We start from the raw sequence: 16111 nt of genomic DNA on the forward strand, positions 1-16111 counted from the left end.
AGACTCACCGATTTTTCTCAGAAACAGCTGGAGAGTTGCTTGAAGTCTCTGCATGGTTGTTGTTGGATCCTGCTTGAGGACTGCTTGTACAGTCGACAGATTCCTTCAGAGCTGAGAGAAAAGAAACAAGAACTTAAAGGTCTAAACGTAAACTCAGAAGCAGAAAGAAGAGTTTGATTTCCGTGCCCCAGTGCTCTGCAGCACCTCTCCCCTCCCCCACGGTGCTCCCTGACTTCTGGGCATCATCTAGGACACAGCAGCATGGTCTTGCTTTGTGTTCACAGGTCTCTCTCTGGTGTTAGGTCCCCACCATCCAACTGAATAAAACAATGTTTGCTTAGAGAAAAACAAGCTTCTCTGGCAAGAGATATAGAGATGAAACCCCCCACCCACCCAGGGAGGTATAGATGGCAGCAGTAGCCGAAAACCAGCTGCCCTGGGAGCTCTATACTGGGCAGAGCTGCCTGCTGATTAGACAGCAGGTCATGAAGGGAATTCTCATTCCTAAATCGGAAATCGTTCCTCTTTTTCATTGAACCTTGTTCTGCAACCATCCCAAACCAGGTAGGTTTACCACCAGTTCAGGCAGCTTGAGAGAGAGTCTTGGAGCCCTTGGCATCCTCCCCACAGGACAGGGGAGACAAGCCAGCTGGGGACCTTCCTATGAACCCCTAGACAGGGGAGACAAGCCACGTGGACCTTCCTGTGAACCCCTAGGTCCTCTTTGAAGCTCTCCAATGTCCTCCACCCCCGGGCTTCTGTTGCCACACCTTATAGCCCCAGTCTCTCGGCAGAGCTGTGCCTACTCACACATGCCCACACCACACTCCAGGTGCCGCCATCGGGCATGCATGCAAGACCACAGGTGTCAATCATTGATGCTAATGGCCGGAGGGGGGAAAAGCCTGGTAACTTCCATTTACCCTACCAACCTTAATTCAGTTTCAAGTTCTTTTCTAACACACTGCTAGCATTGGTGATTCTCAAAGTGTAGATCCTGAATCATCACTTCTTTTTTTTTTTTCTTTTTTAAAGATTTACTTTATTCATGCTTGCAGAACAGGGGTACAGGCCAGCTTTGTGGTGGGTAAGATGATTCACCAGAGATAGAGTGGGGAACAAAACAGGCAGACCGACAAAGTACACTGCTCAGGGGAGCAGCAGAAGAGGTCTGCCAGCCATGTGGGTCAGTTCTCTGGCTGGGGAATGAACTTGTGCTTTTGTGGCTTCTGAAAGCTTGTTGATGCTTGTTTAACCCATTGCTCCACCAGGGAGAGTCCTGAATCCAGGGCAGCTGGTTTTCGGCTACTGCTGCCATCTATACCTCCCTGGGTGGGTGGGGGGTTTCATCTATATCTCTTGCCAGAGAAGCTTGTTTTTCTCTAAGCAAACGTTGTTTTATTCAGTTGGATGGTGGGGACCTAGCACCAGAGAGAGACCTGTGAACACAAAGCAAGACCATGCTGCTGTGTCCTAGATGATGCCCAGAAGTCAGGGAGCACCGTGGGGCAGGGGAGAGGTGCTGCAGAGCACTGGGGCACGGAAATCAAACTCTTCTTTCTGCTTCTGAGTTTACGTTTAGACCTTTAAGTTCTTGTTTAAAATGAAAACGTACCAGAGGAAGCATTAACATCACCTAGAAGCAAGTTAGAAATGAAAATTCTTGGGCCCCATCTCAGAGGGAGCCAATCAGATAATATGGGGTGAGCTGTTACTGGCAATCTGTATTTTTAACAAGCCTTCCAGGTGATTTGGATTTATGTTGTAGTTTGAGATGCCACTCCAAGACCACATATTCTTACTTCTGGCTGTACATTAGAAATACCCAGGAAAATTTTAAATATGCTTGAGTACAGCTCCCAGAGATTCTGAAACTGACCTGGAGTGGGGTTGGCATCAATATTTAAAAACTCCCCAGATAATTTTTATGTGCAGCTAGAGCTGAGAACCACAGTTCCATGCAGTCACTACCAATCAATTAAGCTAGAGAGAAAAAAAACTGCATCTATTTGCAATTCTTATTTTAGATGATTTACAAACATCCAAACAATGAATAAAAATCTATAAATTTGGGAGATGTGTAAAATTAAAAAAGTTGAAGAGATGGGACACAGAAAAAGGCAGTACAAAAAATAAAATGAAAATAGTTTTGTGTTGTCTATTCTGAGAAGAGCAAGCTCTGATTCTATATTACTTTGGTTACTTAGACATAAATATCCTTATGTAGAAGACATAATTCTGTGAGCTTCAGTAGTAGATAAGACCATCTGTTGTTGGTGGTGGTGTTATAAACACCAAAAGGGTAAAGGGAAACATTAAATGTAACATCTTTATATTTTCATTATTTCACACACAAAAAATCTGACTAAACAGTGAAATGACAATTTTAAAAGAAGGTGGGGAAAAAGGGGGAAGCAGAAATCAATAAAAATAGCCAGAACTTTTTAGAACTTCATTAAACTGATTCCCACCACCACTGTCCCTTCACTTGTAAACTCCTCCAGTTAGAGGATCAGGCAAGTTGTCCCTCTCCTGGAGATTTTAAACACTGATTCATGCTCACTTCTAATACTGTGAGAAGCAACAGAAAAGCAAGGTTTGACATAAAAAGAAAAGAGGAACTCACTTCAGGAAACACAAATGTTTCCTTATTCGATTCAGCAGCACCAACACGCACACCCATAGATATAGCCCAGGTGAAAATGCTCTGTGGACAATTACACTGCTTTTGTCTGCACCTACTATGAGATTCTTAGTATAGAAAGGAGCAATAGCAGTTTATTTGTAGCTCAGAAAAGAAAAAAGGTACAAGGAATGCCGAAAAGACCACCAAGCTCCTTCAGCTGGAACTCTCCTTATGACGGTGCCATGTCAAGCAGCGCCACCTTCCCCTGGAGCTCAGCAAACGTCCCCAGTTTCTTTACTTGGGTTTCTGATGAAAAGCCAAAATTTCTGTTCATGCAATCGAAGGGAAAACTTATTCTATGTTCCTTGTTCATTTACACTTCAGTCATCAAAATATTGATTTTTGAGTTATTTGAAGTATAAAAACCAAACAGAAACTTACAGAATTTTCTTAATAAAGCTTAGATGAAATCTGCTTCTTTATCCCCCAGCTCTGCCTGAAGAGCAAGAAGGATTTGGGTTGAGTAATGAGACAAACTCAAAGGAGAAGGAAGTAATAGTTATGGTGTAAACCTGAAACTAATATGATGGTCATCAAATCATAGAGTTTAAAATAACACCCAAACTCATAAAATATTATTAACTATGTCCTGATAATAGTTGGAATCAACTGTATCTCTTTGGTAAATCGCTACACAAGGAGATTGGAAAAGTGGCCAACCTTGCAACCCATGCTGGATAGGTTCACCGATGGTTCTAGCTATTTGAAAGAGAATTTTGGAGACCTTGGCATCGTTTTCACAGGTTTTGATGGTGAGCAGGGGAAACAAGCCAGCAGGGAGAGGCCAACTTCAGGCCCCTCCCCCAGGGTGATGCTGATCTTTTAGCCCCCCCTCCTGTGCACAGGTTTGCACTTGCACGTGCCCATGCTCAGGTGTCCACAATCAAGTTTGCCCCATGCCCACACACCTTAACACAACCAAGGCTGCAGGTGATAGTCACGGAGGCCAGTGTCAGAAAAAGCCTGACCCACTTCATTTACCCTACATGGAGATGTGGAGAAGAGTAGAATATCTGTTCATTCTAAATGAACAGATCAGGTTGAATTAAACCAGGAATTTGGCTGAAAAAATTAAATTACCTTATAGAGCAGGAACATTCAGTGTACACAGGGAATGCAAAAGACAGGCAAAGTTTCCTCCTTCCCTCCACCTCTTTACCCTTACACTTGACTTTCCCTTCCTTTGTCCTCCAGCTCAGTTCAATGACTGTTGGAGATGGAGACAACCATGTCTGCTCTCACAGAAGAGTCTACACACCACACTTAGTTGAGGAACATCACAACTGCAGCTTTTCGTTGTCCAGTTAACTTAGTTCACATTGCTAAACACCTAAATATTGATGGTGGGATTGGAAAATGCCGAAGGAGTTTTCCTGACTTTCTCAGTTGTTCTTCCATTCTCTGCGACCCTCAAGGCCAAGGTAAGCTGAAGACATCCCATATCTAACATCTCAGACTGCTGCAGGTAACTGGAGAAGGAAAATTCTTCTCAGTTGGGTCTCTTGGTTTTAGAAGAAATTGAGGGATAGACTTCCCCAAGATATCTAAAGCAGGCTTTCCCCAGACATGTTACTTTGGCAAGTAAATTATTTTGAGCTGAAGTCAATCAAGGCCTTACAAACTCAGAGAAACTTTTGACCATTCCCCCATCTAGAAGAATGAACATTGAGGGTGTTATTCAATTATTTTGGTTTATCACCAATTTATGATTTATGGTTATCTGCAGAAATAACCTTTCAAGCCAAGAATACTGTATGTTTTCTTGGTTTTGATGGTGAGCAGGGGAAACAAGCCAGGGCAAAGATGTCATTACAGAACACCTGGTCCTTTTGTCATGTGAGTCCCCTTCCTCTCTGCTAAGAGCCCTGGACCCTATCTTATGTCAGATTAAATACTTCTTTTAACCCCATTTACTTTAGAATCTGCATGCATGTAGATTCTCCATACTTATGTATTAAGTTTGTCTTTTCCTATAACTTTATTATTAATTTGATTGCTGGATCAGAGAATCCAGACGGGTGGGGGGAAATTTCCTCTTCACCCCTATAAAATTAGTTGGCAGCAGGATATCTATGCCCCACAGAGGATTCACAGCAGGCTCTGCTCTGAGACAGTCACCCCTAACTGTCCTGTCACTGTCCCTTACTTGTGATCTAGATCTTGTTTTCCTCTCCTCTTGTATCTCCTTCTGATTCACTCTTCCTAATTCTGTATAACTAGGGGGTACTGCTAGATAAACCATATTACAATTTGGGGGATGTCAATCTTTTTCCATTTTTATTTCCTCAAATGGGATTCTTTTTTTCATCTTGTCCCTCTCCCTCCTAGGTGACTCTCCTACCTCAAGCATCACCTTCTCACATCCAGCTTGGTGGCACCATATGTTGCCCTATTCCTATAAGGTGGCGAAGTCGAAATTCCCAGGCTAAGTATTGTCAACTGCCTCAGAGTCCATTGGAGGAGATAGTCTCTACTCAAGTTCCCCTGGAACTTGCATTCTAACACAGACTAGCAATAAAAGTAGGTAAAAGTCATGACAGCACCCTGAGATTTATAAAAAGGCCAAGTAGAGTATGAGTGTGGATTTATGTGACATTGTGAGTGGAGTAATGGGCCAAGGAATGTTAAGAATTTTCAGAAAAGATTAGAATCTTGGAGAAAGGTATGGAATGATTCTCCTTTACCCTAACGTGTGAATTCCTAAATATTAAAAGGTGTAGCCCCATTTATTTTAACATTTAAAAACCATTATCCCTACTCTGATTTTTTTCCCCTTTATAAGTGAAAGTAAAAACTCAGACTTTATTTTACATACTTGAATCTCAAAAGGCCTCAAAGATCAGCTGCAATAGAAGGATGTGACCTGGTCTGGCATGTAATGACCCCCTCACCCTTCACCAAAGGACAGGCTCCAACACTGCTTTCTGATCTACTCAGGATCTGAGGGGATTTCTGACTGATGACCTGGGCTGGGTAAACTTTGCCCCCTACCTTCATGATGGACTAGGCAGAGAGCCTTCTGTACCTAGTGGAGAAGGGACGTACAGAGGATGCAAAAAGCACAGATTTCCCTCCAAACTGCTGCTGGCCCAGTGCATGAAGAGCCAGTGTGGTTTCTGGCTGGAGTGACAGCTGGTCAATAGCCATCTTATCAGAAGACAGAGATGCCAACTTGTGGGAGGTCCAACAGGCAAATACCACCAAAAGTAGCACTGAAAAAGCTGAAGTCTTAAAGAATTTCACAGATACATTTTCCTCCTACAACCGCATCAGAAACCCTGGCCACCGCCTCCATATACAAAACAAATCTGGTAATTTTAGGCCTATGAGAGCATTTTCCACTTTGATTCTTCAGTACTTAATTCTAGTAATTATCCTAGCCAAACTCTGATAAAGTTCAAAGAGTTCTGTCACATAATTGCTTTCCCTAACTTGGAAGCTAAGAAGGGAGGTTTTCCCTTACCCTAGAGATCAGTTTCTTGTCTGCCCAGGAACATCACTGTCTGGGGAATTCCCCTTCCCTTTAGGTGTGTAGGGACTGTTGGTCTGTTCTCCTTTGACTTCCATCAAACTCAGGTTGGATTTATTTCTTAAAATGTATACCCTGCTTCCAAAAAAGGATTTGAAGCAGTGTCATAGATTTTTTTTTTCTTCTGGTGGTTGTGTTAGTTAGCTCTGGATTAGTACTCCTCTAAAGATTGTGGCAGTCCTGGTTCTATTTGAGACTGCCTCTCATTTTTTAAAAAGATTTTTTATTTCTTTATGCATACAAAACTGGGGTACAGGCCAGAGGTGCAGGGGCAGTGAGAGTATTCACCAGAGACAGAGTGGGGAGCAGAACAGGCAGATTGACGAAGTTCATTGCTGAGGGGAGGAGCAGTCTGCTGCACCATGTGGGTCACCTCTGGGGTGGGAGATTGAGCTAACATGAAGCTGCCATGGCCAGCTACAATGCCAGCAGCCATGGCTCCAACCTACTGCACCACCCGGGAGAGTCCATGCCTCTCATTTTTAATTCATGACAAGTTATTTTTTTGGGGGACAGTTTCAGTTTCATAGCAAAATTGAGGGGAAGGTAGAGAGATTTTTCCATGTGGTCCCTACTCTCACACAGGCAGTCTCCTCCATACTGCCACCCCACCAGAGGGGTACGTTTGTTACAACTGATAAACTATGAGGTTCACACTCTTCATGATAGCCTATGGGTTTGGGTCAAGGTGTAATGACATTTAGCTATCATTATAGCATCACACAGATTATTTTCACTCCATAAAACTCTTCTGTGTTCCATTTACCCTCTCCATATTCCTGAGGTTTTTACTGTCTCTCACTTTTTCCTTTATCAGGATGTCAACATAGAGCATCTGGCCCTTTTGTATACTTTTTTTTTCACATTGTAATATGTATGTAGGGTTCCTTTATGTCTTTCAGTGGCCTGACAGCTCATTTCATCTCAGTCCTGAATAATACTTTATCACTGGGTGTGCCTTATTTTATTGATCCATTCACTTATTGAACATCTTGGTTGATTCTCAGTTTTGGAATTATAAATAAAGCTGCCTTACACATCTATATGTAGGTTTCTGTGCAGAAATAAGTTTTCAACTCTTGTGGGTTAATACCAACGAGTGCAATTACTAGATCATATGGTAAGAGTATGTTTAGCTTCATAAGAACCACCAAACCATCTTCCAAAGTGGCCATACCATTTTGCATTTCCAACAGGAATGCATTCACTGGCATGATGCTGTCAGTGTTCCAGTCTTTAGCCAGTCTAATAGGAATGCAGGGATTGCTCTATTTTAATTCACGTTTCCCTGATGATATATAAGACTGTATCTTTTTGAAGAGGAAAGGCATTCTGTTGTTTTTGTACCTAGCAGAATGTTCTGCACAGACAGGATATTCTAAAAGTGATTTGGGGGGGGGGTGGTAAGGACAGAAGATGAAGAGTTGGGCAGTCTGGATTACAGGGAGGTTTCTTAGCTGCTACCCATAAAAATGGAGTAAGATTCATAGCCTTTTTTTTTTTCAGGATTGTTATGACAGTTACAGGACTGAGATAAATGAAACTGATACTTATAAACTAAATTATTATGAAAAAGTATATGATGTTAGGAAAATAAGGATTTCTATTGGCTAATTTCCAACTCTAGGGTTATTGTGCTTCATACAGTTCTGGCTTTCTATAGCACAAAGTTATTTACTTTTTTACCAATTTGTCTGAAACTATAAAGTTCTGAATATAGCAACTTTATTTATAACCACCAAGAACTGTAAACAAATGTCTTTTATCTGGTAGTGGATAAAATTGTGGTACACATATAAACTAGAATTCTGCTTCGCAATGAAAAAGTACAAATGACTGATAAACACAACGTGGGTGAATCTCAGAAGCATGATGCTAAGTGAAGGAAGCCAGGTTCAAAAGTCTAACGGCCATATAACTGTTTATAAGACATTTTTGAAATGGCAACCTTATAGGGACAGAAAACTCACCAGTAGTAGTTAGGATCTGAGCATATGGAGGGAATAAATGACAAAAGGGCATGAGGAAGCTTTCTGGAAATGTCCTTCCTCTTGACTGTGGAGTCAGTTACCTGACTGTATGTGTCTGTCTGCTTTCCCCAACTGTTTGAGTTTTACTGTATGTAAATTATAGCTCATAAATCTGACTTTTAAAAGGTTACCAGAATTTTGAAGTGTAAAAGATAAAGCCTCCTCTACAAACTGGGTTGTTTCTGGAAAGGAGGATCCAATCACTTGTAACCCACTAGGAAGGAAGAAGCTGTTGGGAGAGCCTTGCTGTTGATGAGGGACCCTTCAAAACCATTTGCATTATTGACCATAGCTGGTTTTGACACTAAGCACTTGGCTCGAAGTCTATGAAATTAGCGAGCTCCGGTTGTTTGTACATCTCAACCGTCACAACTTTATTGACGAGAATGGTTACCAGCTGTCACCTCTGCCTCTGCCTCTGTGCCTGGCGATTCAGACTTCACGGCCACAGCAAATCAAGCCGTGAGCCTGCTATGGCTCTTCGTGTTGAGGTTTGAACTCCTGGCCAAATGGCTGTCGCTCAGCTGTTATGCTGCCAATCACCCGTCACTGTGGGTTAGACGTGATAGGCTCACTACCATCTTCCAACTCTTCAGACATCTGAGAGGCGACTTGCTTTCCACACCAGCAGGCAGCAATGCTGGGTGAGATTTAACTCCTAGATTTTAGAATTTCTGACTTTGTGGAAGGGGGCAATGAAGGCACTTGCTATTTTACAGCATAAAATGGGCCTTAAACTAGTGAATGGGAAAAATGATGTCAGCAGCTCATCACCCAGTTCTCAACAATTTTGAGGTCACTGAAAATTTATCCATACAAATTAATCAACTTCCTGGCATGACAGGACACATGGCTCTTTACAAAAACAAAACCACCTGAAATAGTTTATATTATTACTGTTTTTTAATTTTTCACCATCAAATATCACAGAAGCTAAGATTGGAAATACTCTCTTTAATAAAAGTTTTATATAACTGTATTTTAATTTGACAGGTACTGATTTTTCTTTAAAAGTGAGAGAAAAAAATTCCACATTTTTGAAGATATAGCTATATTATACTCACCACAGAGAAGTATTTCAAAGACTGTCCCCCCCACCACCACCCCTGAGACTTTCAAATTTAGGGAGGAAATGCCATTTAGTAAATACTTATTGCAAATTTTGCATGTCTTATCTGCTGTCATCTTTGTAATAGTCCTGAGAATTGGCCTTAATGAGTCCCATTTTATAGTGAGTACATAAAGGTTCAGAAGTTAAGTAATTTTCCTGGTGAGATTATGACTATATGATAAAAGGTAGCAGCCTGGATGTCAAGTGAATTGTTTTGACTCCAAGGCCTATACACAGGATGGTATACAAGGGTCTTCCCAAAGCTTGAACTGGTACCCTGATGTCCACACACCATCCTGAGGATGGAAACACAGAGCACAGTCTCCTAGATAGAGCAATGGGTGAAGATTCAAAAGAGAGCTCTGGTACCAGTTCTCAAGCTCACATAACATGTGAAAGGAGACATCTTATTGAAACTCTCTATGCTTCTGATTCATCTGTTAAGGGAGAAAGCAACATCTGTCTTTCTATACACAGGAGACTTCTGAGAAGAAAAACCTGATCATTCTTGCCATAACAGTTAAATTTCTTTCCCTAAATGTTTCCTTACTATTGTATGAATTGCTGTTATATTAAACTACAGTCTAAATAACTAATAAAGGTTACAAAGTATGATAGCACATTTTATGACTTCATATTTTAAAAAATATAAAAGTATGGTTGCCCCATTCTGGGCATCCCCTCTTTGTGGCCTGGAGGTCTAGATGAAGTCCATGATGGAGAAAATGACTCTACTCTACAGAGGTTCTGTCCATGGCATGCCCCTGACATATTAATCTTGGGTGCTGGGGGTGCTGACCGATGCTGCACATGCCATCGTGACATCAAGCACAAGTATTCTGTGTGGGCTTTGCAGCTTCCTCTCTGTGTGTTAGGTGAATAGCCTCCAGGTGCCTAATTCTAATGTGGGTGATAATTTGATTCCACAGCAGAGGATATTCCTTTGTATTCCAAGTTATTTTAAGGCAAGGATTCTATAATTTGTCCCTAAGTGACATTTGGCAGCACCATTTCTTGACAAAAACTGTGCAGGTACAGTTGGGTTTTCCTCTAAGCCATGTCCCAGGGGCACCACATGTCCTGATTCCTTTCACAGCAAAGCACAATTTCCTCCAAGAAAATCATTTTGTGCCCCCAAGTATTCCCCACCTTGAAAATGTCAACTCTATAGCTATCAGAAATGAGTCATCACTCTTTATTGCAAAGAGTTACAGAAACCCAGATAGCATGTGTGTGCACTGAGTAGGTCCTTCGCAAAAGTCTGAAGGTTTAACCTGTCATCCACTAAACAAAGGTTTAGAAGACAGTGGAGATAGTTCACAGCTCACAACTCCTCTTAAACCCAGGTGCGGCAGCTAACTCTTTCCTTGAGCTGCTGCTTTACGCTGGTGTGGATAGAGCCTAAAACACCGGGGAAGGACAGGCCTCCTGCCCATCAGCTAAGAAGAGTTTGAAATTTGTTTTCTCTTACATTTCTTGTGAGTGAAATTTCTTGTGAGAGAGATCAGTGGAAAGAGTAAAGAAACAGAACAGAGGCAGAGTGACAGACACACATACAGGAGTGACAGAGTTGTGCTTTTCTTCCTTCTGTTTATTCAAAGTGTAGCTTTTCCTCCAATAGTGCATTCACTTGACTTTCCTTCACTGTTTAGTTTATTATCAAAAGATCTACTTATGTGCACATGGATAAAAAATATTTATCACATTTACCCTCAAGAAATATTGGTTGCTTCGAGGTATATCCTCACCTATATTTTATGATACACATCTGATTTATACAAATAGCATCCCTTTGAGGGAGCGCATGAAGACAGCCCCTATTATTGGAGATGGAAACTTTGAAGTCCCAAATTAAATCATTTTGTTCATCATGGTAGTTCCAGAAAAAAGTGGGTGCTTAACAAATAATAGTTGAATAACATGTAAAAGAAATACCCTAATTTAAAATACATTCTAGCACACCTAGGGATAATTCTGGAAATATAGTTGTAGGGATTTGTTGCAACCACTTAATCACTGCCAACCTACCAACAATGCTGAAGAAACTGGTTTAAAGTTTAAAAGGCTAGGAGGATGCCTTATTCTGAGGAGTGGCTATTAAAAGTTCAGGCAGTTTTAAACATGGGAAAAGTTGGTTCTATTATAATGAAGTTATAATAAAGGGACTCGTTACTAAAAGAAGTTAAATGGCCTATGTCATATTGTATCATGACATTCAAGAAATTGTGTCTGAGTGTGACCTGGAGGAATTATAAAGCCTGCCTAAAAGCAAAATTTTCTTTCTGTTCAGAAGCAAAATTTTCTTTCTATTCAGAATTACTGCAATTCTGATTGGTGACTCATTTGACACCCAGAAATTCCAGCTACAACTGGTTTAAAATGTCTGTTCACAGGTATAAAGAAAGCATCCCCCTTGGTGGGATTTGAGGCTAACACTTTGAAACACACTCTCCCCAAAATGCATTAGCAGTAGAAATGACCTACACTTTTCAGAGACATTATCTTCTGAAACATCTGTGTTTTTGGAAGGGTCGGGAGGGGAGTAAATAGAAAGCTGATCACTGGACAGAGGAAATGAGAAAACAACAATTCCATAGACTGAAACAGTTCGATGAAAATCTGTCTCTGGTGAACCCTCTCACCCCAACCTCCCACCCCTCCCATCCTACACCCAACCTCTGGCTACATTCCAGCTCTTCTATGCAAGTCTCAGTGCTTTCACACTGCCACTTGAGTTCCATCCTTGCTAGGGAGCTGCCCTGCATGGTGCAGCAGACCTCTCCTGTCTCACCTGCTGCTTCCCTCAGCAGTGTATTTCAGTAGATCTGCCTGTTCTGCTCACCCTCATCCCCCACCTCCAGTCTATACCCCAGTTCTTCTATGCAAAAATAAAATAAATGAAAAACTTTTTAAAAAAGAAAATGTGACACAAGCTATGCAATGTCTATCGTCTGACAGATTCCGGGTAGATCGGGAAAAGCTCTGAAAAATCAGACTTTCCACTGCTAACTTATGTTATGACCTCCCTTTTTTTGTATAATCATAATATCAAAATATTCTGAGCAACTTTTAGCTTACAATTGGATTGCCTGAGCCGCATAAGGCGCTGCCTGTCCTGACAAGCAAGCACTGCACCAGGGTGAAAAATTCCCCTGAAGTCAAGTGACTTGACTACTGACTGATTAAAAGCAAAAGGGCTGTTTTTGCAGTCTCTCTCACTGCCGGGTGGAGGAAAACCCAAATCTCATCCCTCCACTATCTCACCTGGCCTCTATTCAGCTTCTACAGAATTACTCAAACTTCCTACTGTCTGGCCTTTAGATGTGGAAATGCATCCAGTTGCCTGTTTTTAAACTAGTCAAGTTTTCTACCTGCTACCTTAAAGGAGTCCACCAAAGTCTTCCGCTAGTCTTTCAGGATTCTACTATGTAGTTTTTAGATAAAGAAATTCACCTATGTCTCCTATTCAGAGATTTGATTAGCAAGGAATTTCCTCTTCTGTCTCCCAGGATGACTCAGGCAGAAAAACAAAAACCCATTAAGTAGTAGATAAGGTTTAAGGGACTTCTATCTTAGTTGATCTCCACTATAGTAATATTAGTCAAACTTTGTGCACTTATGTACCTGTTTTTAACCTTAATTGACTTTAGAATGTTATATCTCAGCTAAAGGGCAATAGGACCCTAAACTGTTCTTAGGAAAAAAAAGATGATTGTAATCTCTCAGCCCAGTTCCTGTGCTGATGTCATCCCACTGCTTGCTCCTAATGTATAAAATAAACCTCTGCTGAAGGCAGAGCAGGAAGACTTGCACCCAACTCCAACTCCCGTGTCTTCCTCGCCCCCCTCTCCCCTTTTTCTCCTTCTCCCCTTTATAGGAATCTCCCCTCGCCAACGCCTTCCCACCTTAGGGTCCTGCCTGTCTTGCCTCCAGACACCTCAATAGTTGGAGCTGGTCTCTGAGAAAAATGTGCACATGTTTTCTTCTTGCCTGTGACATGTGGGGTGAAAGGGAGCTAACATGGGCTGGAAGGTTCTTCTGGGGGACACTTTTTGAAATTTGGCTCCACTGTCACCAACTGGAGGCACTTCCTGTCAGAAACTGGTAGATCCACCACTTAGCTCTGGGTTAAAAAACAGGTGTTTTAATTAAAAGGACACTTTTGAGGCTAGTGCTTTCAAAAACTTAAAAAACAACACATTGTAGATCTTTTAAAAATTTCCTGTAGGTTACTTGTTTTGACAGTATTTACTAAGGAAAGCATGCATTTTTCGTTCAATAAATCTAGTTATACCTACTTTCTGAAACTTGTAAGTTTATTTGTAAAATATGACTAGTTTTTACTAAGACTACCCTATTTACCTGAACACTAATATATGTATTCCTAGTTTTCTGATTGAAAAAGTACATATTTTTAATTCTTTTGTGTTTTAAAGGCCGTGTTTTCCCATGGCATTAACTAATAATAAAAACACAATAAAACATCCCATTCCTCACCAAAGTAACACTGAAACTTGTCCCTTCTGAAAGAAAACTAATGAACTAACTACATTTTGCTTGGGATCCCTGAGTCTTTCTCCCTGATATCCCTATCTCATAAAGGCCCTTTATAGCTAGCACAATGTTATCCACATAAGAAGTGTATGCACATGTACCTAGGGCTTTTTTTCTGTTTGTTTTCTCTTCCAGCATTTGATCACTGGCTGGTGAACACTTAGGGCCCACAGAGATCTCCAGACCACCAGCTCATGTATTTGAAAGGCATCTGTTTATTTTGAAAATGCAAATGTGGCCTACCTCAAAGACTAGCAGGCAAGAAATGACCCACTGAGCAAGGGGAGAGGGTTCCAATCTGGAGCCCTGTCCCTCCCTCTACCACACCGAGATCATTTGCTGTCAGAACCACTTAAATGAAGTCTGGGCATGTGAGCGAAGTGCCCACAATTAACATCAACAGGGCCCTTTCTCACTGTCCTTCTCCCTGCCTCTCTAGCTCTCTCAGACCTCTCTCCTAGGCAGATCATTTCTCACCTAGCTGAAACTAATGGTGAGGTCACTTACAACTTGGAATGGTGGCTCCTAGATCGAGGACTGCCTGGAGGAGAGGCCCCATAGCAGGGACTCTGGTCTCTAACAGCGGCAGTTTGGTCATGGGGATGGATTCTGGAGAAAGCTCAGGAAGGTTAATACCAGGTCTTTGATCTCTGTCAAGGCATACCAGCAAGAATTAATTTACATTTCAGATGAAAAAGGTTGACAGCATGAAAAGGCATCTTGTTTCTGGTATGTGAATGTGCTGTAATAGATCGGGAATTCTGAAAGGAAGTTCTGAGGAAGCTAAAGGGATAAGCCAAGCGGCTGCTTTTATTGGGAAGGAGATGAAAGGAAAACAAATTTCAATATGCACTGCTCTGTAGCAACATGTAGGCCAAATGCTTCCTAAATTTCAAGGGCTGCTCTTTTAAAAATATATAACACATTTTAACAACACCATTAAAAAAAAAAAAGGACTAAGGGTCAGATGAAATACAAATGCATTCCAAAGAATCTAAATTTCAAATAATATGATTTGTTGGACAAAAAAATAAATTAGAGAATAACCTGAGAAAATAACCAGAATGGTTGTGCCATGATAACATCCCCACCTCACTTCCTGCAGACTTCAAAAGGAAAGGAACTGTGATGTCTGGGACTTGTTCTACTAAGAAATGTTCTGGTGGCACAAAGGGAAGCTTCTAATGAGGGGATTATGCTTTGGGAAGAGTAACACCAAAGCAGAGATGTCAGAATGAGCTGATTTGCTTTTTAGGTAAGCACAACTATGCTTTTGAATCTAAAGAAAAACATCTTTAAGTAAAATAAAATACCCCTAAAATTGCATACAGCCTTACCCTAACACTTAACTAGCAGCTCCACTGACTGAGACACGCTCCTGCTTTTGCCCTGGCTGCCACACTCTACTTCCAAGAGGGAGAAGTGCCATTTGTGCCCTCCCCTCTCCCCAGTCCCATCTTCATGCCTACTCAGTTAATGGAAATTTCCAGTGCTTCTTGGTAAGTAGGAACACTGGCTGCCAGGTTACGGAAGACGATACTTATAAAACTAAAAGTAAAACAACAAAAAGGAAGCACTCAAAAAAAAAATGTTTTCTTTGTAGTTTCACGATACAAAATTATGATTCCACAGTATCAAGTACACGGGTACTGAAAAATATAATCATGGCTGTTCCAATATGATGACCAAGCCAACCTGTTTAGTTTTATGCCATACTCACTTAGAGATAACAAAGTATGAATAGGGAGTCCTCTAAAGATAATTTTGTAAGAGAGAAAATATGGTTTATGATCCTACACCCTCGACTCAGTGGACCAATAATATCTGCTTCATGGAGGCAGAGAGTAACCTGCCCCTCTGGAGTAGCTCTTTCTGCTTGCTTGTGTCTATGAAAGTCTTGTACTTTTCTCTTCCTTTTTATAATAAAGCTGCCCTTTTGGCTCTAAATCAACATCTCTGCCTGTGAGAAGAGAAGGAGAGCCTGGTGAAACTTTCCCAGAGTTAACCCAAGTACCCACTCTCTGAACCCAACACCTCTCTAAACGGACATCATGCTCAAGTTTACCTTTTAAGACATCTGTTTTAAAATGTTGGCGAGGATGTAGAGAAAAAGGAACTCTCCTGCACTGCTGGTGGGAATGCAAACTAGTACAACCACTATGGAAAACTGTTTGGAGGTTCCTCAAACTGCTAAACATGGA

General features: G+C 41.3%; 1 protein-coding gene across 1 annotated transcript in view; it reads right to left on the reverse strand.

The window, feature by feature from the left end:
* Positions 1 to 16111, reverse strand: part of MYO3B (myosin IIIB) — a 354102-nt gene that overhangs the window by 99666 nt on the left and 238325 nt on the right. The window contains exon 29 of the mRNA XM_012725499.1: positions 9 to 111. Within this exon, the coding sequence (XP_012580953.1) occupies positions 9 to 111 (103 nt within the window). The remainder of the gene's footprint in view (positions 1 to 8; positions 112 to 16111) is intronic.

This window comes from Condylura cristata, unplaced genomic scaffold (genome assembly GCF_000260355.1).
Source record: "Condylura cristata isolate star-nosed mole 26May11 unplaced genomic scaffold, ConCri1.0 scaffold00002, whole genome shotgun sequence".
In the NCBI taxonomy this organism is placed as follows: domain Eukaryota; kingdom Metazoa; phylum Chordata; class Mammalia; order Eulipotyphla; family Talpidae; genus Condylura; species Condylura cristata.